We start from the raw sequence: 27,718 nt of genomic DNA, 5'->3' as shown, positions 1-27,718 counted from the left end.
CTTTTGAAGACCAGTGTGCCCTGTGAGGAAGACAGCGTTGGAGGGAGTGTGATCCAGTGGGGAGCCATGTTAAAGGAACTCCTGGTGCAAGGTGCGAGGAGACAGATGATGCACTGATCAGGTCGTTACCCATGTGCGGACTTGACTCTGTGACCCCATTTGTCAGACAGGGCTGCCGTGAAGAAAGTTGTGTAAAGATTGTCATGCAGTGAGAGTGGAAGCCTGTGCAGCACTGTTGCAGCAACCCCATTTGACAGGAGGTGCCACTGTGGAAGAGACTGCCTTACAGAGAAGGGCCAAATTCTGTGCAATGCGATAGCTTCGACCCTGTATGCCGGGAGGGGCAGCTGTGGTAAGGACTACCATGTGGTAAGGACTGAAGCCTTTTGTGACAGTGGCGCAGCAACCCCTTATGCCAGGAGGGTCATTGTGCCATGTGGTTCGGGCAGAAGACTAGGAATTATGAGCAGCAGTAACCTCTAAGTCACTATGAGCAACGAGGACTGCACCAGACCCAGTGAAGACGCTGTGGAAGTATCTCCGACTCAACGGGATCGAGATCTTGAGCATCGCCACGACACAGCCCCCCCGCTTTGAAGAGTGTGGACCCTAGCCCTGCAGAAGGAGCATGAAAATCATACGTTCGCTGCAGCAGCACGGCCGCATAGGCTCAGAGGAGAGCTTGCGCCTGCTGAATGCTTCTGTGTCACTCACTTGCTGCCAGCTAACCGGTGAAGTACTGGAGATGTGGAGAAGGCCTGTGGATTGGGCATTTTCCAAGATGCTGTACGCTTCCTCTCTGCCAGAATGGATAAGAGTTGTGAAGGGCCTCGGGAGACTAGTTGCTAAGGAGTGCTGCAACGCTAAGACACTTTGACTGTAACTGAAGAGTCAGAGTAGACTATTGAGTTAAAGAGTTAAAGACCTAATAGTCAGCATTTTTCTGGATGCAACAACCAGTGAATGGTGAATATACCAGATCACAATGCGAGGAACATGTGGAACAGGGACATGCCAATGAAACACTAGAGCCCCCAACCTCAAGGGGGGAAATTATGTTTGTGAATTTTGTAACTTTACTTTGCATGAGCAGGTAGAAATAAAATACTTTTCCGCTATAAAAAGTAGTATTTGGCTGGGCATTGATTTATTGCGCCAGAGAGCTCTTAGAGTTAGGAGCCATGTTCACTAATCTGTATCTGCACCGCCCCACCCCCAGTTCCCAGGGAGCCCTAGACTGTTCATTCTCATCTACTACTGAGAGTCAAGTGCAGAAGGGGTTCTTAGCCCAGTTGCTCAGGCTCCAAAGTAGGGTGAGCCCTAGAACATCAGGAGTAAAAGAGGCCTCAATTCCCACCGTTGGGTCAAGTAGCTCCTGCGTGCCTTGTGGCCCTCCGAAGGGCTTCCGACAACACCACAAACACAAGGCATTGCATATGGAGAGATATATACTTAATCAAGACCCATTCATGATATGCCAATACAATACAATGCAGACAGATTTTTACTCACTACTGTTGAGAAATTAATGACAGGGGCCCAAGGGGAAACCCTCTTAGGTAGGGATTTTAGTATGGACTAGGATCCACTGTTGAAGAAATCAAAATAGTAGAAGGTTGATCTAAAATGGCCTCCAAGAAGACACAGAATAAACTTCTTGAGTGGGGCTTAATAGATACTTGGAGGATGATCCATCCTGACAGCAAAGGCTACACATTTCATTCACACATACACTGGACATACTCTATACACTATTACTTCTACACTCACTGCATGACTGATATATCCTAGATCAAATCTCAGATTATGCCCTTGTTCAGATTGAACGGCATAAATACAAGAGGCCCTCGAGAAGTTGCAACTGGAGAATGAACAATACTCTACTTCCAAAACCAGCAAATAAGTCTGAAATGGTGATTGGTATAGAAAAGTACTCTGCATACAACACGGTTGCAGATACCTCTACGCCCATCTATTGGGATGCATTCAAAAGCAATCTCTCTCTGCTAGATGTGTACACGAATCAAACTACAAGAAACAACGATTATGGAGGAATTAAAATATGCTGAATGCCTAAACAGCATTGAATGAGACAGACCTGGTGTCAAACTGCAGTTATAAAATAGCAGCTTAATCTCCGATAGAGCCGATAATTCTGAACCTAAGCCGACTATTTTACAAAAAAAGCAACAAGATTGGAACCCACTCGCCGAAAAGACTACAGGCACAATGAATGAAAACCTACACAGAGAAAGTTGGAGAGAAATTGGGGCCTGGGTAGTTAAGGAGAGGGAGAAGCATGAGGCGCTCAGTACCTTTTATAAGAACCGATACACACAGGGACAGGAGAACACCAACGAGATCAAAACATCCACATAGTTGCCCATAAGCGTATCCTACAGAATGTGCAGAGTACTTCAACTAATCAAGGTATTAGAACTAGCCACAACCATTCAAGGAATAAATATATAGAAGACACCAAGACCAGATGGAAAAAACTATATTTTCACAAAACATTCCCTCAAATTAAAGGCCACCCATGTGAATTTTTCAATCCCTTTACACTATCCAACAGGTCTCTCCACCATGAAGAAGGATGACATCCACATTTTGAAGCCAGGGAAATCCTCAGCAGAACGAGTCTCAGACGACGATTGCCCTTTTGAACACAAAAGTAGAAATGTTTATGAATACTCTTACAAAAAAATTACATAGCTGGATGCCTTACCTCAATGAGTCCGACAAGTGAGTTTTATCGAAGAAACATAAGCCTCAGATAACTCTGGAGGGAAAAACAACTATACAATATACCTTCGATTTCAATGAGCCTTGATGCAGAGAGAGTGTTTGACAGAGTCTGCAGGAATGTTTTGAAGGAATTATTTGATTGTATTTTCTTAGCTCCCAATATGAAAAATGTGATGCTTGTTAGCTATAAGAGACTCATCAGAAGAGTCAGGGTAAATGATAGAAGATCTGAGCAATTTAGCTTCGAAAGATAGACCAGTCAAAGACCCTTGTCACCGCTCTGGTTCGCTTTATTGGTGGAACCACTGGCACACAAATTGCTTGAGGGCAGAGATGAAAGGAATTCTTTGTGGATCAGAGGAGCTTAACATATACCTCTTGGAGGTGAAATCATGCCCACCCTGACGGACCCAGTGGACTGTATTCTAGCAGTTGTGGGGCAATTTGAAAAAGTGCCCCAATATAAAATTACCAAGCAGAGATCAATGATGCTGCCTCTTACTCTTGCAGATGATGTCAACAGATGAATAAGCGATACGAGCTGTTCTCCGTGGGCATCAAACTTGATAACATTCCTAAGAATATGCCTCTCAATTAATTTGCAAAAAGAACAATTGATGGACAGAATGCATAACAATGTCATACATTCACCCCAGTACAGAGATCTAGGTCTAAATCTGTCGTTTTTATGCTCCCCATGCCATTCCAGTTTGAACCCAACCATATGCAAATCAGTCTTGACCCTGTGCCCAATGGGAACAGTCCAGCCCGAACTGCGTGTCTGAAAAGTTTTAGCACTCCGTCCATAATCTCCTTGTGTTTGCTTTGTCTCAATTAACTTAGCAGGAGTGGCATCAGGTTACTAGCCAGTCACCAGTAATCACATTCTTGAGGACCTTAGCGAATGTAAAAAAAGAAACATCTCCTGAATAGGCAGGGCAAATGTGTTTAAAACCCATTTTCTACCAATAAGTAGTGCTTTACCTATTTCAGGCCTTACCAGTAGCATTACCTTTGTAGGAAACTAGGTACAGTTGAAGAACCGGGGTTTAGCCCAGCGGCGTCAGGGGCACGCCTAAGATCTTCGAGTTCACCTGTCTTGGTATTCAAAGACACAGAATACTTTTGGATGGCATCAGAGACCAAGTTTATTAGCTGCAGCTAGTAACAGTGGTCCTAGAAATACTTCATGGTGTAAATTCTCAGGAGACTGCTCATTTTACTAAGGCGAGACGTCTCCTTTTATACCCAATATTCACATTATAAATCTACACCCACTGCACAAAATTCTAGCCAATAAGATACATTTTTCAAACTAAGTATCACATAGCAAAAACTCAATTTACAGTATCCCAACCCAAAAGTTAATTATTAGGAATGTCCCAAATTCAATCTCCACAAGCCGGACAAACCTATAATTGAAAGCATAACCCATGTAATGAAGAAACATAAAAAAAGAAACAGTAACAGATGCTGAACAAGATAAGGCATGTGCAAGGAAACTAAAAAGTTAACGATGTCCTGAACATTGATTGGCAATCTCAGACACAGATCGATCAGGGAAATTGGCTTTGCGAGGTCAGTTTCAGGTAAAGAGGTCAGTTTCTTACAGTTCATTTCAGAGTCAAAAAGAAACCTAGTTAATGTATATATGAACTAAGAAGGCCAGGCCACTTTGTTCGCCAGGCTACCTTTACAGGCCTACGTGAGGGCAACACAAAATGGTGGCACAGAACAAAATGGAGTCAGACTCCTCGAGAATTACAGAACCTCACAGTCCAATGGAAAGTACTACATTTTATACAGGTTGGTGGTCGAGCACGAAATAAAAATAGCTGTTGAAGGAACCCAGAGAAAGCAGAGTGCCACAATATTTCCATGCGACCCGCATTAGAATGATAGCTGAATGCAAGAAGATGGAATGTCACAAAATAATTAATAATAATAAAATACTATGTATGGATTGTACCAGTATGGGTTGGTGCTTTTAGGAACTGCCTTGGTTAGCCAAAGATCAAAGACCGAGCAATACATACCTCTCAACACCAGCCAAAACATACTTGTAGTCTAGGACAAACTCATGCAGAAAGGGCCCTCACCATTTCACCACCGCATTTCATATGAATCCACAGTAACACACCTCACCCCCAGCCTCCTAAGTAACAGGTTTAAAAGAAGCAGACTATAGAATGCATGACTTTGATTTCTTCCATAAAACACACGCTACAACGTTTACTCAATGAAAGACCAAATTTAAATTGGAAGAAACAGACAGATGGTAATACATGGAACTCGGCAACTGGGCTATGTATCCAAAAGATCAAGTAGAAGCCTACAGAGATCTGGCATCGCCAGAAAGGTTTTCGGAACACACCTCAAAACAATGGGGTCAGCCTAATGGATGTAGAAAATACTAAGGGAGGATTCCTCAAAGCAAAAATGGAAACATCAAGTGCTTTGGGAAAATGCTTGGCAAGAAAGATTAAGGAGGAATGGGCTGGTGTGTGGAGAGAAAACCCAAAACACAAAGCAATAGTAGTCAAAGAAATGGTAGTAGGATTACTTCGACTAGCCCATTTTACATATTGGCTTGAACTTTTGTCAATCACAAATTGATTCAGCCCAGTGGAGCATTCATCATTTACCTTTTGCTATTGGCTGTATACTTTTCCCTCCACTCCAATATGTGCAGTGAACTGCATGAGGTAGTACTTTATAATTCTAGCCCTTTACACACTGCTCCTGCCGGTCCGCTCACATGCATCTCGCTCCGTTTCCACCCGCCATTCAATCATTGCCAATGCACTCATCACCCCTCCTGCGCCCTTCATCTCCATCTTTGCAAGGGTTTTCCTTGTCACCACCGCCAACCTCCAGCTTTATCCGTAACCTTCCAGTTTCCACCTCATAACTCAATAGCTCCTCGTCATCCCACTCTTCCACTTTTTAATACATTATGCAAATATGCAACACACAAATAAAAAGTAAGATACCACTACAAGGATGCCAGGCTGAGGAAGTATGTTCCTTCTGGTCTTCGAGTTACACAAAAACAAGTAAAACAAATCTTACTCCGACAGACGCAAGAAGGTGCACCATATTAAGAGCATGTATCTCCATAGATGAGGCTTTGGGTTCAGGGAGGAAATGTTTCAGAGAGGCCTTCACTGTGAAGGCAAAACATTAGCTCCAGAAGACCACACAACACACCAGGCTCTTCATGCCCTGCTAGGAGAGAAAGTTGTGGATAAGCAGAATGTGTAATGAAAAGTGTTGCCGGGTAGAAACATTGGTCAAGTCCTCAGACGCAACACCAAAAAGTCTGGTATGAATCAACTCTAGTGACGAATTGCAGCTCATTAAGATGCCAGAGTTGTGTGGGTGATCTCCTTCTTGTTAGTCATTACAGAAGCTGTTCCCAAAAGACTTCTGTGTCAGCCTCCTGGATAATGGATTTTATAGCCTTATTTGTGCTTCCATTGAACTAATTAGACTAAGACATCAGATAAAAATTATTTGTGAAAAATTAAGAACTTGAGATAGAATCCCAATGACCTGGTGTGGAGTGGTCTCCCAACTGTGTCCCCATTAAGAAGGCATGCAAAAGTTTCACAAGGCACACTTGTGATCTGGGTGACAATCGTGCGCTTTAAAGTCCAAAGAGAACAATAAACAAGATAAAATGTTGGGAACTCTGCACACCTATAAAAGGGCACTTTTATATGTCTGGTCAAGAAGGTACTTGGGTACAAAACAGGTGGATTTGGATACATGTGAAGAACCCACGCCACCGGCAACAAAGCACTGAGAAAGGTCTGTCCGCGGAACTTTTCAGTTAATGTTCCTTTCATTCATTTCTCCAGATCTCTACCTAGAGACAGCATCCAAAGAACATTCCATCAGCCACTCTCCCTTCAGTAGGCTAATGTAAGTAATGAGACGATAAGCCAGGTAGGTGGTTAACAGTTTAAATTATACACAACCCTGTCTTTGCATCAACTGGCAGCGCAGGAATCCCCCACTCACAACATTCCAGAATGACATTGCGTGCATTGCAGATGAACATTCCCTACATATCTCCTTTCCTGCTCAAAAAAAGCCAACAAACAGACTATGCTATGTTGGCATACAACATGTAAACAGACAAAACATGTCAAAACAAACCAACACCACTATAGAAAAACAAAGCAATGCATGCACTTACCACTTCGCATGATGCATTGCTTATAATGTGCAGGGATTATGGCCATGTACAGGATTTCGCCTGAGAACATCCTTTTTTAGACCGGACTGTGGAGGAGTAAGCCCATCAACACTAAGCTTACTGTACACAAAAGAAGATTTGGACTCCAGAACCACAGACACCACAACCGTCTTCCACATTCTACTATCGTCCAACACCACTCTATGTCCTCTCGCCTCCTGGACTCATTTAGGTGTGCCGACTCTTTCGGAGTGGAAACCAGTTTCTTGACTCCAACAAAATCGCCAACCTTCAGTAAACACCCTTCCAGACCTTTTATCCACATATTTAATCTGCAGAGAATTCCACACATCCACCCCATTGCCCAACCTATACACATCTACCGGCTTCGGACCCATCCCCTCAGCATTGAGAAGGGAGACACACCCATGCGGACATACGATTGTGTTCTGTACACAACTTCCCTCATAAGTGTCAATTAAAATTAATTTTTAACTACTCCGTTAAACCTCTCAACCAGAATATTGCTGCAGGGATGATATAAAGATGTCTTGGCATGCCTGATACCAACACTGCTTAAGAACTCCTTCATCCATAAGGAAACGGATAGGGTGCAATTACCTGTTACAATTTCTTAAGAAAAATCCTGTTGAATACCTCGCAGAGAAAAATAAATAACTTTGCATGTAATGACATTGACAAATTTGACTTCGAGACAATTGGATAAATAATCCAACAATGCCAGGGCATACTTGCGAGGTCCTCTAAACCCTCCGAAAGGTCCCATAATTTACAAGGCCGACTTGTTCCATCGAATCGAAAGTATACTAGAGGAGACCCCGGCGATGGTACAGTCACCTGCATCTCGTCACTCAAAACACACAAGTTGCAATCTCTTATATTATGTTCAAAGGCTTCATCAACACCGGACCACCCAAAATCCTCACTGTATATAACGCTTTATGACATGGATTCCAATATGCCGCTCCTATGCTCTGTGGCATGACCTTAGCGTCTTAACAGGCCATTAATAACTGGCAACTCTTCAGCAACATGTCTAAAACGAGTCAGATCGTCAGGTACCTGCTTCATCCTTGGCCAATGCGGACCATAAAAAAAAAAATGACCTCCCTTATCATATCTTTCAACAATTCCTCCATCCATCCTCAGCCAAAACGTTCTGGTTAATCTGCCCAATAGCACTATGGTGCACACCATCTCAATGTCCTTATCCACCTTCAATGGTAACATGAAGGGACAAGCAGCTGCAAAATTAATTGAGCTCACATATTACGCTTTGTACTGAAACTCTAGTAAACAATACTGCCACTTGCCAACTTGCGGCGTTGCCCTTGCACCACCTTGATAATTAACAGATCAACTAAGGGTTTATGATTAGTACACAAAACAAATTTACTACCCCACGCAAAATTCTTGACATGTTGAATATCCCACCACATTCCATCAGACTCCTTCTCAATGGTAGAATAAGCACCCTCAGCCCCACGTAGAAATCTAAAGTCAAAAGCAATGATTTCCTCATTTCCTGCTGCTTTTTTCTGTAACATTGCATTCAAACCTATATTTCTTGCAATCATAATGATACATCTTTGGTGTCAAACTGCTTGAGGTGATAAGCAGGCACCTCTATTTCAGTTATACTTGTTTTTTCTTCAAAAGCATGCGTAGTACAGCAGTGTTGGCAGCAACATTATTTACAAATTAAGCATAATATTCTTAAAGCTCCAGAAAAAAAGTTGTTCTGCGTTTGCTGGAGCAGATGCCTTCCCCACTGGTAACAAAAGGTTCATCTTGGATTAAAGACCGCAACCAGAAACAGATGACCCAAGAAGTCCACACCACTCTGCATAAATTTGCATTTGTACACTTTGAGAGTCAACCCACTGTTCTGGATGATATCCAAGACTGCACCCAGCTTTTGGTTGTGATCAGCTACATCACTCGGAATGGTCAGTAGGTTCAATAATCCCTAAACGAGAAAGTTCCTTCAACTCAGACTTTAGATCCTTCCTGAAGTTTAAGGGCACGCACCTTGGTTCATGAACAACCGGGACGAGCACCCTCCTTCAAGGCGGTGTGATGTTGAAAACCCCTCAACTTTTCAAGTTTCTGTGAAAACCTCAGGGTAATCCTGCACCTACCCATGTTCCTCCAGTTCACATGTTTTAACAAATTTTTAAATTTGGGGCACACAATGCACCCCTCAGTCAGCATAATGTTCCTGTAAATCACTTGATCCGAGATCTAAAACCATACTCCATTCACCTTGATCGTCCCAACCCAACAAATTAGAACCATTCTTGGCAACATCCACAGTATTCATGACAACACGATCCTCAAACTTCAGCTCAGTTTCAAACTTGCCCACAACTTCAACTCTTGCCTCCATACATAAAAGTTTTAATGTTGGTACTTAAAAATAGTACCTTCGCCAGCCTCACAACTCCTCCTCACCGATTGACGTGAAGGGCGACCTAGAAACATTTTGACCCTTCATGTTACCAGAACAAAAATGAGGATCTAACCCTTACAGGTGTTACTTCCACTACTTCGCATTTGTTCAGGCTTAAACCCATCAGGGCAACGTTTTCCCATCAGTGCACACATCATCCAGCCCTTTTACCGTGCTTTCACTATTAAGATTGGGTTGGACAGCAGCTCCGCACAAGCCCACAAAATTACCGTACTTGCCACTCTTGAATAACGAAACATTGAGAGCTGGACACGCCTTTGAATAGCAAATATGAATCTTGTTCCCACACCAAAAACACACATTTTTGTCTTGAACGCTTTCAGACTAACAAGTGTCAGGACGCTTTTGAACCCTCCCAACGTCCATGATAGTTTTACACTTCTCTACAATTCTAGACACTGGTTTGACCCATTTTACCCACAGACACGTCTCTGAATGTTTAATATTTCTAGTAAGAGTGGTTTCTAGATCAGGGTCTTCAGTAGATAGGTGTCTCTCCTGTATCTTTTCATTGTTAGGTGTCTCTCCTGTATCTTTTCATTGTTAGGTGTCTCTCCTGTATCTTTTCATTGTTAGTTTTATCTAACGGTTTATCTCTAATGATCTCTTCCTCGAGTATGTAATTGCATGCAATAGCCGGCATTCTCAAGGCTGCGTCAAAATCTACAGACTACTGCAAACTGTGACCTCACATTTTTCTTAGGGTTAATTCTCTTGTCCAGGGTTTTCAAAAGTGAAGCACGCTCATCGTTTGCTGGCATAGTCATTATTGTCAGCGTGCACATTCACGAAATAGTCCTGCCTTCTGAACCTAAATTGGAAATCAGAAGACCCTTTTTTCTTCTTAGACATAAAAGTGACTCCATCAATGGCCTCTAAATCAGCTTCAAAAGCTTCACGTCATTGCTCCCAGCTCAAAGGTGGAATATCATGGACGGGACATAAATGGAGCAGGTGCCACAATCCTATCCATAAGCACACGGGAGGAATTGCTGCCCAACAAAATAAAGTACAGGCAAAAGAAGATGCCGTTACACTCACCTCACTTGTGTACACAACAGTTGTACAGTGAACAGAAAACAAAACGTAACTTGTGTACTGGTCACCGATTGCCAGGATAAATATACACTATTTAATGCAACTGGTATGCAGTCGTGGCTGGCATTTATGAGGGGTGGTGGGGTGGGCAAATGGGTGGTGGGTAAAAAAAACATTGAAAACTCACTTACCTTCAACACAGCCTCCTCCGCAAAATATATCATCCTACTCCTGTAGTCCAACGCGGGCCCCACCCAGCTGCCTTAACCAATCCCGGTGCTGCTCTCACCAGCAGAGCAGCACCAGGATTGGAGGGAGGGGCCTCTCTCGCCACTCCGGAGGACACTGGAGCCTTGCACCTGCTCTAAACTGTAGTGCTCCTGAGGCGTGAGCCGGGAGCTAGGGAAACATCAGTGAATTTGCACTCTGTGTCGAGTTTTAATATCGGTTATTGTGTTATTTTAGGTCCGGTGTGCTGCGCCTATATAACGGAGGTATTTGCATCAACTTACCCCGTTTTTTATAAATTCCCGATTTTATCAATTGACCCCTTCGTTTTAACACCGACTTCCTGGCAGGAGGGGCAGGCTGAGTCACGAGCTTCTAGCCCCTAGCCTAGCTTCAAGGGTGGAGACAGGGAGGGGAACTGCGATCGGACGCTCGCCGGACGGCCGCCATCTTGGGTTGGGCCAAGGCCGAGCAGTCCAGTCTTTCTCCTACCCTGCCCCCTGGTGCATAAAGGTCGCGATGACGCGACCGCCGGCGGCGCGCCGAAGGCAAGCCAAAGGAAAGCCCGGCTGCGCCCGTCCGAGCTAGGCCCGGGCCTAGGGCCACGCACTCTGCCGGTTGCACCAGGAGAGATCTACAGAGAGTGACATATAGTCCAGAAACATTGCGAGACTTAATGGGACCAGGGAGACAACCTAGCTGTGTTGTCCTAAATCTGAATAAGGACCAACCCTTAAGCCCACATGCTTGCTTAGGCTGCACAAGAGCGATCCCTGCGGTATTAATGTCCCCCATTAAGGTCACATCCAGAGCAGATCGAGGAAATCATAAAACTGTGGAATCTACCTTTGAGTGCCTCCTGGTGAATGCTAGATCATTGGTAAAACACAGTTTGGAGTGTGCGCTGTTAATTCAGGAAGAAAATATTAAAATCGCTTTTGTGACTGAATCCTGGACGGACGCTGCTTCCGGCCCGGACCTAGTTAAAGCCACTCCCCCTGGTTACCTTACTTTTACGAGAGACCGGCCACTGAGGAAAGGCGGAGGTCTGGCAGTTATTTATCATGATTCTCTTAACGCTCTTTCATCCATTGATTGTGGATGGCTGTGAAGCGGTAGCTTTTAACTTTACTTTAGGCAACCATCATTCATTTAATGGATGCTTAGTTTATAGACCCCCGGGTATTAAAAACATTTTCCTGAAATCTGTAGGTAGAATTCTGGAGGAGGGACTGTGCTCCAAGGACTTTACGGTCTTGGGAGATTTTAACTTCCATTTAGAAAACCCCACGGATGCAGACACCAATGCTCTTATTGACCTGATGGATGGGGCCCAGCTTAAACAACTGGTTAGTGGTCCTACACATAAGGTCGGCCATACCCTGGATGGGATTTTTTCGAATCACCCCACTCTGGGCTTTACTAAATCCTTACCACTCACCTGGTCGGATCATAGGGCACTGCTATGTGTCATCTCTGTGCCTAAATCCCAAAGTGGGGGGTGCCCATCTAAAATGGCCAGGGTGTGTAGGGCCTGGAATAAAATTGAGGGTAGAGCACTGGAAGACTACTTGCTTTCCTCAAAGGAGCCCCTTCCATTAGAGGTGGAAGCGGCGGCGCTTGCCCATACTAGTTGGATTGATAAAGCGTGCAATTTTCTCGCCCCACCCAAGCTACGCCTCCTGACCAGAGCACAGCCTTAAGCGCCGTGGTTCTCGGAGGATCTAAGAAACCACAAGCTGGAATGTAAAAAATTGGAAAGGGTCTGGCGGAAGGAATATAGGGAAAGTGACAGAAGTCGTCTGAAACTAAGTCTCCTAACATATAAAAAATGGTGGGGAAGGCTAAACAAGAGTTCTACACCAACCGTATAAACTTGGCTAAGAACTCGGCGAAGTAATTACTTACAACGGTGGCAGACTTGGCAGATCCGGCCCCTGCGGCCGTTCCCGCAAGTTCTGAACTATGTGAAGATCTTGCCAGATTCTTTCAAAGTAAGGTGGAGACGATTTTCAAAGCCTTCTCTAGACAGGAGAGACTGAATAGCCAGGTGACCACCCCAGAAATTGTTATGCAGTCATCCTCAGGACATAACCTTGATAGCTTTTCACCAGTAAATGGCGATGAAATTAGGCGACTATTGTTACTGGCAAAGTCAGGTGCTCTGTCAGACCCATGTCCGGTGGCTGTGATGAAAATGGCCCCAGATTTGATAGTTTCATCGCTGGTGACCGTTTTCAACATGATGCTTGGGACAGGAGGTTTTCCAGCTTGTTGGAAACAAGCATCAATTTTGCCACTATTAAAGAAACCTAACCTGGATATTAGGGACCCAAATAGCTATCGCCCAATTGCAAGGCTCCCACTACCAGCTAAACTAATAGAAAAGGCGCTGAACGCCCAACTAAGAGCCTTCCTGGCTGCCACTCAATCTTTGGACCCCTCTCAACATGGTTTTAGACCTTACCATAGTAAGGAATCCGCCCTCATTAAAACAACTGAGGAGATCAGAGCGGTGGCCGATGCGGGAGGGAGGGCAGCCCTGGTGCTGCTGGACCTCTCCGCGGCCTTCGATACGGTCCACCATGGGATTCTACTTGACCGTTTGAAGGCCCGCGGAGTTCAAGGGAAAGCGCTTGAGACACTTAAAGCCTTCCTGTCCGGCAGAGTCCAGAAGGTGGCCTTTGGAGACTATGAGTCAAAACCCTTTATCCTGCCCTGCGGAGTGCCTCAGGGCTCGTCCTGGAGCCCTACGTTGTTTAACGTTTACGTTAGCTCACTGGCGCCAATAAGTCGGGAACAAGGGTTTGATCTCACATCTTATGCTGACGACACCCAGATTGTGGTGTCGGTATTACCAGGGAGGGAAGAAGTGGCAGCTAGGAATTTCCAGGAGTGCATGCTGGCGGTTGGGAACTGGATGGCAGTTAACTGCCTTAAATTGAACTCGGCTAAAACCGAAGTTATAGTGTTTGGTTCAAACACCAACTTCTGGAGCCCAAGCTGGTGGCCAGACCAGATGGGCAATGCCCCCACCCCAGTAGCGAAGGTAAAAAATCTAGGGGTGTTGATCGACGATCAACTTACCTTTCGTCCTCAGGTCAGTGCTTTATCTTCTTCGGTGGCCTACCTGCTTAAATCCATTCGCAAGATCCTTCCATTCATCCCCGACAGTGACAGGAAAACAGTGGTTACAACGCTGGTCATGGCAAAGTTGGATTATTGCAATGGTTTATTCCTTGGTGCCCAACAGGGGGTACTTAACAAATTGCAGGTACTCCAAAATGCGGCGGCAAGGCTTATTTTGGGGATCCCTAAATTTGTCTGTGTCTCAGGAGCTGGTCAAGTTGCACTGGCTTCCAATGCGAAAGAATTATTTTCAAAGCCCTATGCCTAGTTTTTAAGTCCTTACAAGGCAAGGGACCTTTATTCTTTCAGCAACACTTTTGTTGGTACCGTCCGACGAGAAATCTTAGATCAGCCGATATGGGGTTGATTGTGATCCCTCGTTTTAAGAGGATACGGTGGGGAGGCAGAAGCTTTGTGCTGGGCGCAGCCAGAGCTTGGAATGCCTTGCCCCACGCTCTCAGAAAATTGACGGACCTCATGGCCTTTAGAAGAGCATTAAAGACATGACCGTTTACCAACTGATTCCCTAACCTGCCTCTATCTCAGGAGTAACACTTAGCGCCAGGACACCTACGGGTAACAGAGCGCTGTACAAATGTCAAAAATAAATAAATAAAATAAATAAACTGGCTGTCTTAAGACAGCTGGGTTAGAGATTTAAAAGGGTGCATGCCTGGCTGGCCGTAGCAAGACGGCCGGCCAAAGGGGCATACGCACTTTGAAAAGTGCCCAGGTAGCCCAAGCTCCTCCCTGCTCCTGTCACTGTGCAAACCCCACCTCATCCTGACCCTTGGTTCAGGACAGGAGGGATGAAAAATAAAATGGTAATAAATTAATTTTCTTTATTTATTTTTCATCTCTGGGGCTATTGGGGGCAATTTAGTTGTTGGGGCAACGCACCTACGCGCTCATGGAGGAACCACTCCTGCTGGTTGTGAACACGATAAATGTGCACTCAAGATGGCCCCCATCTGATGATCTTTCTGTAGGAATGGGCCTGGTTACGCTCAACAAACAATGTGCTCAGGATGGTGACCAGGTTGATGCTGTATAGTGCGGTTGCAAACAGGTATGATTCAGCAGGAAATAGGACTTGAAATGGCATCACCACAGACGCAGTCTAACAATGACATGCACGGAGCATCGAATGACGCACTTCAAAAAATATTGATAAGTTGAGGGCTACAGGAGTACCTTCTCCTAAGAGGATTCCACCTATGTCGTTATAAGTCTCGGACCACCACAGAGACCACACACATCATTGGCTGGCCGATGCTCCATCTGCAGTGTGGACACACTGCTCCAAACTGGTCACCACCACAAACAAACGTGGATAGAAACACTGGTGCCCCATCATAGCCACTAATGAGAAGATAAGCGGTTAATAACTTTAATCATACAGCACCAGCTGTGCCCCCATCCTGACAGCAGCTACTAGCTCAGTACTCCCCCAAAACACAACAATCCAGAATAACGTTATGCGCATTAGCAGATGCACATTCCCCACAGTAAGGCAAGATATCCACAGTGGATTAATAAATGTTGGTGATTCTATAAGAAAGGTTCTCACTGATATTCACCAGCTTAGAGTAGCTCAGCACTGGCTTCCTGCTGAAGGAGAAGCTGAATCAGTGGACAGGTGTGTGACAGACAGGAGGTGCCACCCTCATTGTACCACACAGCCTGCACAGAGGTGAGCAAGTGCAAGCAGAGAATGGCCTACACACACTGGTGCACTAAGACCGACTGAAAGGTGGAGAGTTATGAATGGGGATTCCTGGAGGCTACTGCACCCTGAGAACATAAGAGAAAGAACCGGCAGAGCTAGAAAGCAACCCGATAGTGTAAATACCACACCCTGCACAGTCATTAGAGTATGTGACAACATTTGTCATGCTAACTGTGTTGCAACGCTGCTACTGGAGGAGAGAAGAATCAAGACAGGATGAGGGTGCGAATGGAAAGGTGGAGAAAAGGCAGGGCAGAAGTAGACTAAATGAGCAACTCAAGAAAATACAGAAACTCCTGCCCCGAGCACACAGCTGACAACAAACTAGGACTAAAGAGATTTGTAATGAAATAGAAAAGAAAGAGGGAGATGTCACTAGGGTGCGTAGCTTCCACTGGTGCAGCAGGTGCAGTGGCAGCAGAGCCCACAAGAGCCCACTGAAACTGGATTATAGCTCTATTTTACAAGTCAAGCAGCAGCCAGGGGACCTTTTCTCTTCCTTGCACTAGGGACCATGACATTCTAGCTCTGCAAGACTGCAAATAAGAGCAGTACAGTTGTGGAGACTTAGCACGTATTCTAATTTTAGTGGTTAGAAACTAAACAGTACCCAATGAGGAACCACATAAATCGACATTTCCTGACCATAATGATCATCAGAACGGTCAGTGGTCCTGCAACATTCTCCAGGTGACAGTCTCATTCATAGGACTGTTTGTCACTCAATGGTTGGTTGATAGATTTAATCTTAAGGTTGTTGGTCTATCATACTATAAACTCATATTGACTTCTTCTTGGGCGGTCTTAAGCTCCACTTAACTCTTTGGACTGGCCTTTGTCAATGACCTCTTTCTGACACCTTCAGCATCGGTTCATAACGAAGGATCCATATAGATTTCACCCTCTCATTAATAACTCTGCTGGTGAATGTCGCTAAAACATGGTTCTGGAACCTTAAACGTCTCAGATCTTGGAGGAACATTTTCTCATTCCTGTTACTACTGCCTTGATCCAATCAAGACTGTACTAGAGCAATGCAGTCTATCAGGCGAACCTAGAGAGCCTTTTGCACCAAACATAATTAGTGCAGAATGCGGTGGCCCAGCTCATTACCACTCTACCGAGGCATGCACACATTTATTTAATATTGAAACTATTAAACTAGATTCCTATCAAGAGCTCAAGCTTGGTTATATTCCACAAAGCTATTTAATGAAAATCTCAAAATTCTCTTCTATATTCCCCAACCATGCCCTTCTCTCTGACCACCAAGATCTTCTAAACGTACCTATGTTCAGTAAAGTCGCCTACGCAGACAAGGCTTTCTCGTGGCCTCAAACAGGAGTTCTGGGTGGCGCAGACCGTGAACCTTGTGGTGCAGAGGCTGCTAGAGATCATGCACAATAACATGTATTCAATGGTCATGTTCTATCAGAACCATTTCCATTGAGGAATGCAATGGGGGGGGGGGGGTAGGGGATGCTTTCCATGCTGTTGCTTTCTTAATTTCAAACTTCCTTGATCCCTTGGCCAGAGGTAATTCTTAAGGTTTATTAGAATATGGAATAAAAAGATTGCACAATTCTGAAATCACAGAGGATAAATAAATACACAGGACGAAAATCCATACAGATTTCAAAATGCACATTTATTCTGAAATTGTGCTGGACCCTTACGAACAAAAACTAAAAGCACAATGTACAATCAGAACATTCGAAATGCTGAAATAGTGTATTGTACAACCCAAGTCCAACCTTGTTTCATTCTTGAAAAGTTAAGATCTACCAAATCAACTCCATGTTTCGTGTACATGTTAAACATTGAACTAAGACTCTTCTTCCCATTGCAAGAATTCTGGACAGTGCTTTTGTAAAAGGAGTGCCGGTGCCCCAAGCTCTGTTCAGAAGACCGGGCCAGGGCTATTAAAAAATGGTGCGCTGAATACCAAGGATCCGTTGTCTTAAATCCACAAGTCCTCTTCAGTTCCTCAGCAGACACTCTCTGCCTATATCCCTCTTGCCGTTTCCTACTTTCCCCCTTTTTGATGGGTTTTCGGTCTTTCTTTTTTCCAGTTTGTGTGTCTCTCTCTCTTGAAAGTCAGAAGAGGAAAAATAAGTGCCAATGCCCAAAAATGAGTGTTGATGACCCCCACCAGCAACTACCTTTCAAATTAAGCACCGACACTGTTCGTATAGGGCCAGGACAAACAAATCTCCAGTAGGAAGCTGGAGCCGCCAATCAATAAGAAGCAAGGACACTAGATTGATGTTGAAGCCAACCAATAATACCGAATAGTGAGTAATGGGTGAGCTCCAAGTCAGTTTTAGGCTTTTTTTGTTTACAAGGAATTGTCTGCACAGCGCTTGCGATGTACTTGTGAAAACTTTAAAAGAGCGTCTACTTTCCAGTGCTTTACTATACTCCGTACACTTTGGTTATCTGACCTCAGATGTGTGGCATGGGAAGTCATATGATATTCCAAGCTCTGCCTAAAGATCTAAGCATAGGGAAACCTAAGCCCCTCTTCAAAAGACGTCCTCACGACCTCCCTAATAGAGCACAGAAGGTTACCTTGCTGACAGTCTGAATGTGATAAACTATGGGTTCTCCTTGGTTCCTTCGCGTAGACCATGGGTACTCACAAACATTTTCCCACGGGTCCAAAGTTTGGACAGTGATCTGAACGAGGGCCTCACCAATACCAGCAGGGTGGAGATCCTTGGGGAGGGGAGGAAATTGATTGTAAGGTGAGTATAGGGGAAGTGAAGCAAATTACTTTAGTATCTAAATTGCACAGTGTGAAATCAAAACCTGGGAGTAATCCTCAATTCCCCACTTTTCAAAATTGTGTGATCCTAGAAAATAGTTTCCTTTTTATTGGATTATTACATATAACAGGACCTCAAAATACAGGACTTCAGGATGTTTTAATAAACTATAATGTTCATGTAAAATAGGGGCCCACCCAAAGTGTGCACAAAACAACTGACTTACCTCTTAGTTCACGATTGGCATTGTTGTCAGTGTGGGCGAAGAATGGAAGCTTCTAAATTAATAATTAAAACTAGAACTTAAAAAAAAAACACTTCTCAATGTGCTAAGGGGAAATGGTTCTGCATGTTAATGAAATTACCCGTTTTGCACTTTTGAAGAAACCTGATCATATTTTTAAATGTTTGCTGCAAGATTACTTTGAAAACGAAGGTGTTCCTAAAGTTAAGTTGTGCAAGACAACCTAATTACTACCTTTCTTTAGCTCCAATTAACCTTTAAATAAAGGCTTGCCTGTAAACATTGTTTTAATATCAGCGCTGAGTGGAATGAACAGCAGCCCAGTGCTGCTGTTGATCAGGGGGCCGCATGCTGCCCCTGGGCTGCACTGTGAGTGTCACTGGTGTAGACAAAATCAAAAAAGTTGGCTAAATCTCTTCTAATTCTAGCTGGTCAGTATCTGACAGGTAGATCATACAAGAACGCAAGTGACCTGAGAATCAAAAACAATGCTTGGTATGTTAGGCACACCAAATACATACAGAGGGAGTAACTCGGAATGGACAGCCATAACCTGAGAGACTTGCATTGAATCCCACACCTAACACAGCAAAGGCTCCGCTGTGACTTGTAGTGAGGGTTAGGTTAAGTTTACTACCTTTATACGATGGCATCATCCACAATAACCAAGATGAACTGCTTACCACGGATACTGGACAAAGATAGGAAACTGACCTGACAATACCTAAAGTGAGAATCCAGCAAACATGAGTAGAACCATGGAAGCCCTGACATCCTGACTGCATGACCATTCATCACTAATGTGTTGCTAAGGTCAATAGCTGTAACCTGCGAATTCCTCCTGGAAGCATTCTAGTGCATTGTTCTTTAGGTGCTCGGTACTAGTCAATAAGGGGGTACCTACACAGATCATCCTTGACCCTATGTTGCATCGCTGAGCATTGGCAAGACTGAGTGTGCGTCCAAGTCCACTGATAAAAGCAGTCCACAAGTGTATTGGTGCAGAATGGTCTATGGCAGATCCGAATCCTACTGAACCTCTTCTGCGCCTCTGCATCTATGCTGTAGTAGATTCCTTAAATTAATCCATACTGGTAAGGATCAGTTCCTCACAAAGTTCTCCCACGCCGCAGGAGATTTCTCGCTACTGTACAGGATTCACCAGTCAGCAAATGCATGCTGCAAACAATACCTACGTTCAGACAACATGCAGCAGCTAATTTCTCCCTCTCCACAGGTGCATGGTCAGTGTAACCAGCCCACTCAATGACTGAATGATCGTGTTTGGCCAGCTGCTCTATGCCTTCAGTGCCTTATCCCAGACCCTCTCCCAGTGGGGCGATTACCTTTGCATCCTTGCAGACCTCCTCGTAGACTGCATGCAGAGGAGTGATCTCAAAGTCCAGCAGATTGGTGGAAATCTGAGCGAGATTGACTTCATCCAAATACCAGCCAATACCCTGCACCTTCTTCAGACGTCCAGGCTGTGGAAAGGACAAAGAGGGCCGAGAATTAGGATAACAGCTTCTTGACATTCCTGTCCTATAAGAAGCAGGTAAAACGTGCCATGTTGAACTAGGAATATGTTTAATACAAAAATTATAATATTATCAATGTAGTAGTCCAGTGGTCAGTCAGATGAATCGTAAGTTGCAATGTATAGATCCTGACAGTCCCCTTATAAATATGCAGAAAGGCAGCAGAATTCAGAGGCATGAATGGTGGCGAAAGCCAACATATCCAAAAAAAAAAACTCATGGTAGCACCTGGTTCAATTAAAGGCCAGAATCACATTTTGCATCAGAATGCCATTTTGATAAATCAGAAATCCAACATCATCAACATTTCTTTCTGCTATTAGTATAGACTTGTAGCACAGTGGCTACCCCATCAGTGCTGCAGTGGAAAATCCATGCTCAACTACCACAATAATATCTGCCCCTAAATTGCATATGACATCAGGGCAATATTTTCCCACTGACATTTCAATATCTAACGAAGGGTCGTTATTCCACTGTTTGATTTTAGTTGGCTAAAAGGATAATATCATGAGCAAGATGCGAGAATGTGACGGAGCCTTCAACTCGGTGTTACTGCATTTCAAGTCCCAGGGTTTCCCATGTCCAGACAACCTGTTTATTTCATTTGTGTGTCCTAAAAGATCATGGCTCTGTTTATGTTCTAGCTTGTGTCGGGACACAATGTTATCGAGATGCCCCCTGCTCACTCTGCCACTAGATTTAAGTTGGCCTGGCTGATGAAGGGCGACATACCATGAAACTGGTCCCAGGATGCTTGTTTCCGATTCAGGGAAGACCTGGCTTGGCAGTTCAGCCTGGACTGTTCCAATGAGGCACAGGATCAAGACCGATTTGTATATGGCTGGGTCCATCATTTGTTGCAGTTACACTTTTCGCCCTAGATGGGATGGGTATGCCCGGAGTTTGGTTCTTTGCTCACTGGGTCACTGAATTCAAGCTAGCCTGGCTGATGAACAATGACATACCCTGAAGCCGGTCCAGGGATGCTGGTTTCCGGTCCAGGGAGGACCTGGCTTGGCAGTTCGGTCTGGACTGTTCCCATGAGGCACATGTTCAAGACTGATTTGCATATGGCTGGGTCCAAACGGGTGGCATAGTGGGCAAAAGAACATGAATTTAACCCAGATCTCTTGACTGGGGGATAATGTTGAATGACTCAGCACTCCATCCATCATTTGTTGGAGTTACACATCGAGATGCAGCCAGCAGAGGAAGTGCCAGTCATTTTTCCCTTGGCAGAGCTTATTTTGTAAAAGAAAGTGTGTTGGTGCCCGAAGCATTGCTCAGAAGCCATGGGCCGGAACAATTAAGCGTTAATGCGCTAATACCGAGGCTGGCAGACTTAAATCTACCCCACGGCTCTTTAATTTACTACCAGATGCTCATTGGCCCCTCATCTCACTCTTCCAGATCCTCGCCTTCTCCTTTCATGACGGTCCGTCTTCCAGATGTGTTTTTCTCCCCAGGGGCGTAACAAACGCCCCCGCAGTGCGGGGGGCCCCACTCTCTTCAGTAAATGAAGGGGGCCCGCCCCCCCCCCCTCAGCTCTTCAGTGAGAGCTACGAGAGAGGCTTACGCTAAAGCAAGCCTCTCTCCCTTGAAAACAGGTGCAGCCTGTCTGCAGCCTGCTCTGAGCCCCTCGCCCCTCCCTCTGACTGAAGAGAATAGGGCATTGGGGGGGCGGCCTACCAGCGGGAGGTCTGCCACCCCCGGGAGGTTTTGGGGCCGGGGGAGGGGGGGGGGTAGTGCCAGCACCGTACGTGGGCTGGGGTTGGGCTACTTGGTAGCCTTGGGCTGGTTTTGGGCTGTTCCCTATAAAACCGGACATTGAGTCACAGGCCACCATTTGGTGGCTGGTGACAGCAGCTGGGCGGGGGTGTGGCGGAGGTAATTCATTTGGCGATTATTTTCGGCCGTAAGGTTACTGCACGATAATTGTGCATTTATTGAGCATGAGAGGTGTAGGTCTTGCGGCGTTGTGTTCGTGCGGGGGGAGGCGCGGTGGTGATGTTTGTGGCCGGGGTGTGCGGTTAATGGTGGCTCCAGTCGACTGCGGCGGAATGGATTAGATGCTGGGGGGCTCGGCCTCGGTTACGTCGTCTGGGAGGGCCCTGGCTCTGGAGAAACGGCATGAGCGGTTTTTTATTCAATTAATATATACACGTGAGAGAGCGCAAACTGATCTAAATGTATGAGTGCATCACACTTACCTGTAGTAAGCACAAATCATGAGGAGAAATGCCATGAGTGCTAATAGTATATGCAATTATATTCTAATGTATAGCTAATGTAGAGATTTAAGTAGAAGTGGAACTAATACAGAATGTGTGACACTATATGATTTTATTAGATGTGATATTCCTGAATCCATGTCGTGTAACTGTTAAAATGTAAGATGGTAGGTGGTTAAACGCAGAATGTGGTAGGCCTCAGGGCCAGAGTTGGAGGGAAAGGGAAGGTGTTTCTTTTCACGACACAGATTGTATTAATATTCTGGTCATTGCATTAATGGGCCAGGATTTATAAAAATGTTTACTGAATAATAGAATAAGAGTATTAACATGCTTTAATTAATGAAGAAGTTGAATGCTATAATCATTATGAGAAATATTGTAGGCCTGAAATGTTTTAACGTTGATTTACACGTACATGTCTGGGCTGAGAAATGTTGCAAGCCTTTTTGGAAGTCTATGAGAGTTGGGTTCTTGGCTGCAGATATCTGTCTGCAAAGGGAAAGGGGGGATCCAATTATAAATGAATGAATAGAGGTCTGTTCAGTAGACGGCCCAGACATGGAGGAGGGTTCCGGAATGTTTGAGGGGTATCAGCGGGCCGGAGAAGAGTCTGAGAAGCAAGGTCAACTCTAACGTATGAGGCCCAATACAAAGCATCATGGAAAAAGCCAGAAGCTACATCACGTGAGGGGCGTCTCGCAAGGGGCGTCTCAAATGTTGTTGACTGTTTTGTATTAGGGACAGCACCCCTGGGTGGAGTTAGAGCAGATACCTGAGGACCCTTTAGAGAGCGGATGGGTAGGCAGAGAGGGGTCATGACTGGAGAACTATAGGTTTTCACCAAGAGACTTAGAGTGGGTGACTTCCCTTGGGGGTCATTCACTGCTGACACCTTTGTTAGGTTGGGACTTGGTTAAGTAGGGATACCATCTAGAGCAGGGCAGGGACAGCCTAACCTGTGCGTTTTCCTCCAACCTAAATGAAGGAGAGATATGCGTCTATGCTGATAGCTTTATTATTCTTAGAACTTGTGTTAGTGATTTCTGTTGCTCGTTTGAGGGCTTTCCGAGAGCACATGTATGTAATTGGACCTGTGTATCTCGTGAATCTCATTCTGAGATGCCTGTATTTGCAGCTTATCATATCTTTACAATAAACTTTTGAAAGCTAGAAGTTGTTTGTGATCTTTGGGAGCAGAGTCCTTTATTGGGTGAACTAATTTGGAAATAGGTGCACTTTCTTTCCTCACAGACAGGCAACAAAGGTTCAGTCGACCAGAACGAGGTTTGGATCAATAGATATAAGGTATCGATCAAAATCTCGCCCTTTCAGTTGGTAGCTATAGAGGATGGTTGCCTTCTTGAGGACGGTGACCTAGGCCAGGTTAGCTTACCCCAAGGCCCCTAGAGATCGATGATCGGAAGAACAGCCCGCTGAAGAAGATCCGGATGACGTGAGACAGAAAAGGCAGCAGTATCGGTCGAGAGTGAGTATAAAGGGTTATGCGTGTTAGATTGCGGTGTTTTGTATTGTATCTATGTTGTAATGTCTGGCGGAGTTGAATGTCTGTAGAGTGACTGTGGAACAGGTTGTGAGCGCGCGCAACCGGTGGAAATCTTAAGTTCAAGGAGAGCTTAAGTGGTTCGGGTGTATCGGACACCCAGAGTAATTGTCAACTAGTGTGAAGGGGGTCATGAGGTACCATTGATCACCCGAAGGACCGAGATAGGGGGACCGTAAGAGTGAGTGCGTGAGTAACGGACGCTGGTCGGAAGTTACTGTGTGTGTAAGCAACCTATCAGAGAGACGATAGACATTTCGTCAGTTGTGTTGACAATTACAGATAGACTGTGGACGTACAGTCGAGAGAAGTGACCGCTTGGTCGGAAGTAGTCATTTTTCGGTGTATGAATGGGACGCATGCATAACCGGGAGACGAGTTGAGAAAGGAGGGGTGCTGCTGCGAAGCGGAGAAAAGTGACGTCAGAAAGTGTCGCGCAGTGATTGGCCGACCGGAGAAAGACCGCGCTGTGATAGGCCAGCTAGCAAAGACGTCAGACAGGGTCGCGACGTGATTGGCCGACCGGAGAAAGACCGCGCTGCGATAGGCCAAGCTAGCAAAGCCGCGACAGGATTGGTGGATTGTCATCAGGAAGTAAACAGAGTAGCGAGGCTGGATATTGTGCGCATAATTATGAAGTGTTTTAAATGGCTGAAAGCGGTGTTTAAAAAAGAGAAGCGGGGATCGTATGAAGGGGAAGAAGCCCCGCCGGAGGGTACGCCAGCTCGTTATATGGCAGTGAATGTTGGGCTGCATACGATCCTTTGGATATCAGAGTGGAGTAAGATTACTGAAGGAAATGAGGAACTGACGTTCCCGAAGTACGGGACGTTCAGATTAGAGGTGTTACATCGATTAAAATCAGTCATGACCTCAATGAGACCCTTACCTAGACCAACCCAGTTTGAAGCTCTTGATGCATGGATTAGGGCAGCGCATGAAAAGAATATGAACAGACGACAAGAAAGGGTGAAACGATCGGTAAGGGCAGTGCAGGATGCCAGGTGGGATGCGGATGCTAAGAGATGGAGAGTGCATAACATGGAAATAAATAAACTGTACCCAGTGTTAGAGGTGCCCGTAAATAAAAGTCCCCTAGAAGAAGATGATGAGAGCGAAACAGAGGACAGCCTGATAAACAGATTATTGACAGACAGGCCACCCCCGTATAATAGAGCAGGGGGAGAGGTCGAGCATACAGAAGGAGACAAGGGGGGCAATGCAGGAGAGCATAGACCGCTTCCCAGTTCAGAGTGGGATCCTGAGCCAAAGAAAGAGCTGTCCCAGCCTAGTCAGGTGCAACAGGTAGTCGGGAGGTTTGTGGTACAAAGAGCGCCGGAAACGGAAAGCGCCACATCCTACCCATTACCAGATGCACTACAGGTACCTGTTACCATAGGTCCTATAATATCGATATATGACCAAGAGAGAGCAAGAGGGGAAGAACGGGTACGGAAGGACAGAGAAAGAGCAGAGAAGGCAAGAAGGAACGATACGACCAATTCCCCAAGTCAGATGCCGATACCCAGAGAGTGGAGCACCCCGATGCACACAGCAGGGGACCCAGGAGGAGATCCTGGGGGCCCTAGATGGCCAATGGATCTGAGGGGATCGGGACGAAAATCCTTTCAAGAGCTAAATGAGTACATGAAGCAGTGGGATGAGGCAGTGAAGGCTCAAAAGTGCATCATAGCTGCAGAAGCTGAAAGGGAAAGTCAGGACAGCCGAGCTCGGACTCACTGCGGGGCTGGGGAGAGCAGCCCGGAGTGGGACTGTAGAGAGAGAGAGAGTAGGGGAGTCACCCATTGGGCCCGGAGTGGAGATAGAACAGACCTGGAAAACGGGGGCCCCGGGAGTGGAGGGGTGGCGCGCCCAATACTCAGTGAAGGGGAGAGGAGAGCACAAGAGTACAGAAACAGCTTTAAGTGTCCACACTGTGTGCCTGGCACCAGAGAACTGAATGGGAGTTGTGAGAGGTCGCACCATAGACCCTGTGATGACGGAAATGAGCGCAGCCCAGGGAATATGGGGAACCAGGAAGGATCGTATCAGATACTGAGCGATACTAGGCAAAGAGAGAGTAGAGAGCAGAGGGAAAATAACAGAGAGGTGTGCGGTGAGAGGAGAGAAGAAGAAGAGTGTGGGCAGAGAAAGAGTGGGGGTAACAGGCCCGTGTTCCATCACCTTCCAAGATCGGATGGCCGAGCATGGGACCTGGAGAGATGGGAGCAAGGGAGGGCACCCATTAACTCTCCCGAGCCCAAACGTAGAGCTCGAAGTTGGGATGGTAGGGAGACCAGTGAGCCCCCTTCGAAAGACATATTGCGAGCTGAGATAAAAGCCAAGAGACTCGATGTCACCAGTTTAAGGTCAGACCTGGATGACATGGTAGATGGTACCCTGCCTTTGGAAAGAATGGAAATGTATGAACAGGATGAAATACTGTATATGGCAAAGGACATTACTCGAAAAGCGAGAGCAGTCCATGAGAAGTTAGTCGAACTAGCAGGCAAATATATGGTGGACTTGTCAAGAACCAAAGCATTACAGGGTAACCACAGGCTACATTATACAGATCGAGACCTAGATGAGAGGAGAACGATTGGGCTGAAAACGCACATAAGGGAACTGATCGCTGGAATAAGGACATGGAGGGCACTAGATAAGTGGGAAGAGAGGTGGTCCAAGAAAGGGACCGGCAGGAGAAGCACGCTTGGTATGACACCAGGACAGCAGGGAATAGAAGCTTACCCTTTGCGTGAAGTTGCAAATGGGAACTATGTCCATGTCCCTTGGAGTAGGGGAGATTTAGCTGCTTTTACCACCTCTTTCCCCAAATTACGTGAAAACCCAGTGGAGTGGTACAAGCAAGTGGAGAGATTTGTAAAAATCTCAAAGGTCCTTTGGATAGATCTGAACACGCTGTTTGACATTGTAGTACCAGGAGATCTGTGGACAGCATGCAAGGTTAGCGCTGAGTGGCCCACAACGGAGCCAGAGAGAGATGCTAAGACTAATGGGCCGTCCGAGATTGTGATGGCAAAATTCGAGAGGGTGATGACTTGGCTGAAAGAGAAAGTGCCAATGCAAGACATAGATTGGGTCAGAATAGACCGAACAAGACAGGAACCCAAAGAGACAGTTCACGAATATTACGAGAGATTGCTGAAGGCGTTTAAACAGTATAGCGGCTTGGATGTAATGGATCCAAAAGACATAGGGCAATTCGTGTCCAAGTTCGTCCTGGGACTGAGACCGGATATTAGTTTAATGATTCAGCAACACTCGATTTGTTGGCAAACTAAACCCCTAGATGAAATACTGAGATATGCCAGGTACTGCTGTGATGAGATAGACTCTAAGGCTAAGAAACTAAAAGAAAAGTTGATGGTGGTACAGATGCAGGCAGCAGGGAAGGGGGGACAACAGCAACAGCAGCAAGGAACAGGTACAGGAGGAAAGAAGCAGTACAGTCAGAACAAGGGCAATGAGGAGAGTTCCACCTTTAGACCCAGAATAGATATAGCTGCCTTGAAGAAAACGACTAGGTGCCACCAGTGCAACGAGGTGGGGCATTGGAAACGCGAGTGCCCCTACAATGTAGAGATAGGAGAGCAAGAGATGGAGGAAGAAGAGGTCCAAAGCGCGCCTACAAGAGGGGTAACGCCATACCAAGGAAAGGTGCTCAAAGGGGGGGGGGCTCCTCCCCGAGCCCAGTTCCCGCAACCTCCTCGAGTAGGGAGTATGGGTAAGACCTATAGACAAATGCCCCTGTTTGTGGAAGGGGAAGAGTGCTATTA

The 27,718-nt window shown here is 45.6% G+C and overlaps 1 protein-coding gene across 1 annotated transcript in view; it reads right to left on the bottom strand.

Annotated features, from left to right (window-relative positions):
- Positions 1-27,718, bottom strand: part of FTCD (formimidoyltransferase cyclodeaminase) — a 152,562-nt gene that overhangs the window by 61,451 nt on the left and 63,393 nt on the right. Inside the window, exon 5 of the mRNA XM_078681446.1 lies at positions 19,929-20,066. Within this exon, the coding sequence (XP_078537572.1) occupies positions 19,929-20,066 (138 nt within the window). The remainder of the gene's footprint in view (positions 1-19,928; positions 20,067-27,718) is intronic.

This window comes from Lissotriton helveticus, chromosome 3_1 (assembly GCF_964261635.1).
Source record: "Lissotriton helveticus chromosome 3_1, aLisHel1.1, whole genome shotgun sequence".
NCBI classification, from domain to species: Eukaryota; Metazoa; Chordata; class Amphibia; order Caudata; family Salamandridae; genus Lissotriton; species Lissotriton helveticus.
The sequence above is the reverse complement of the archived record's forward strand: the minus strand, read 5'-3'. Positions and strand labels throughout refer to the sequence as shown.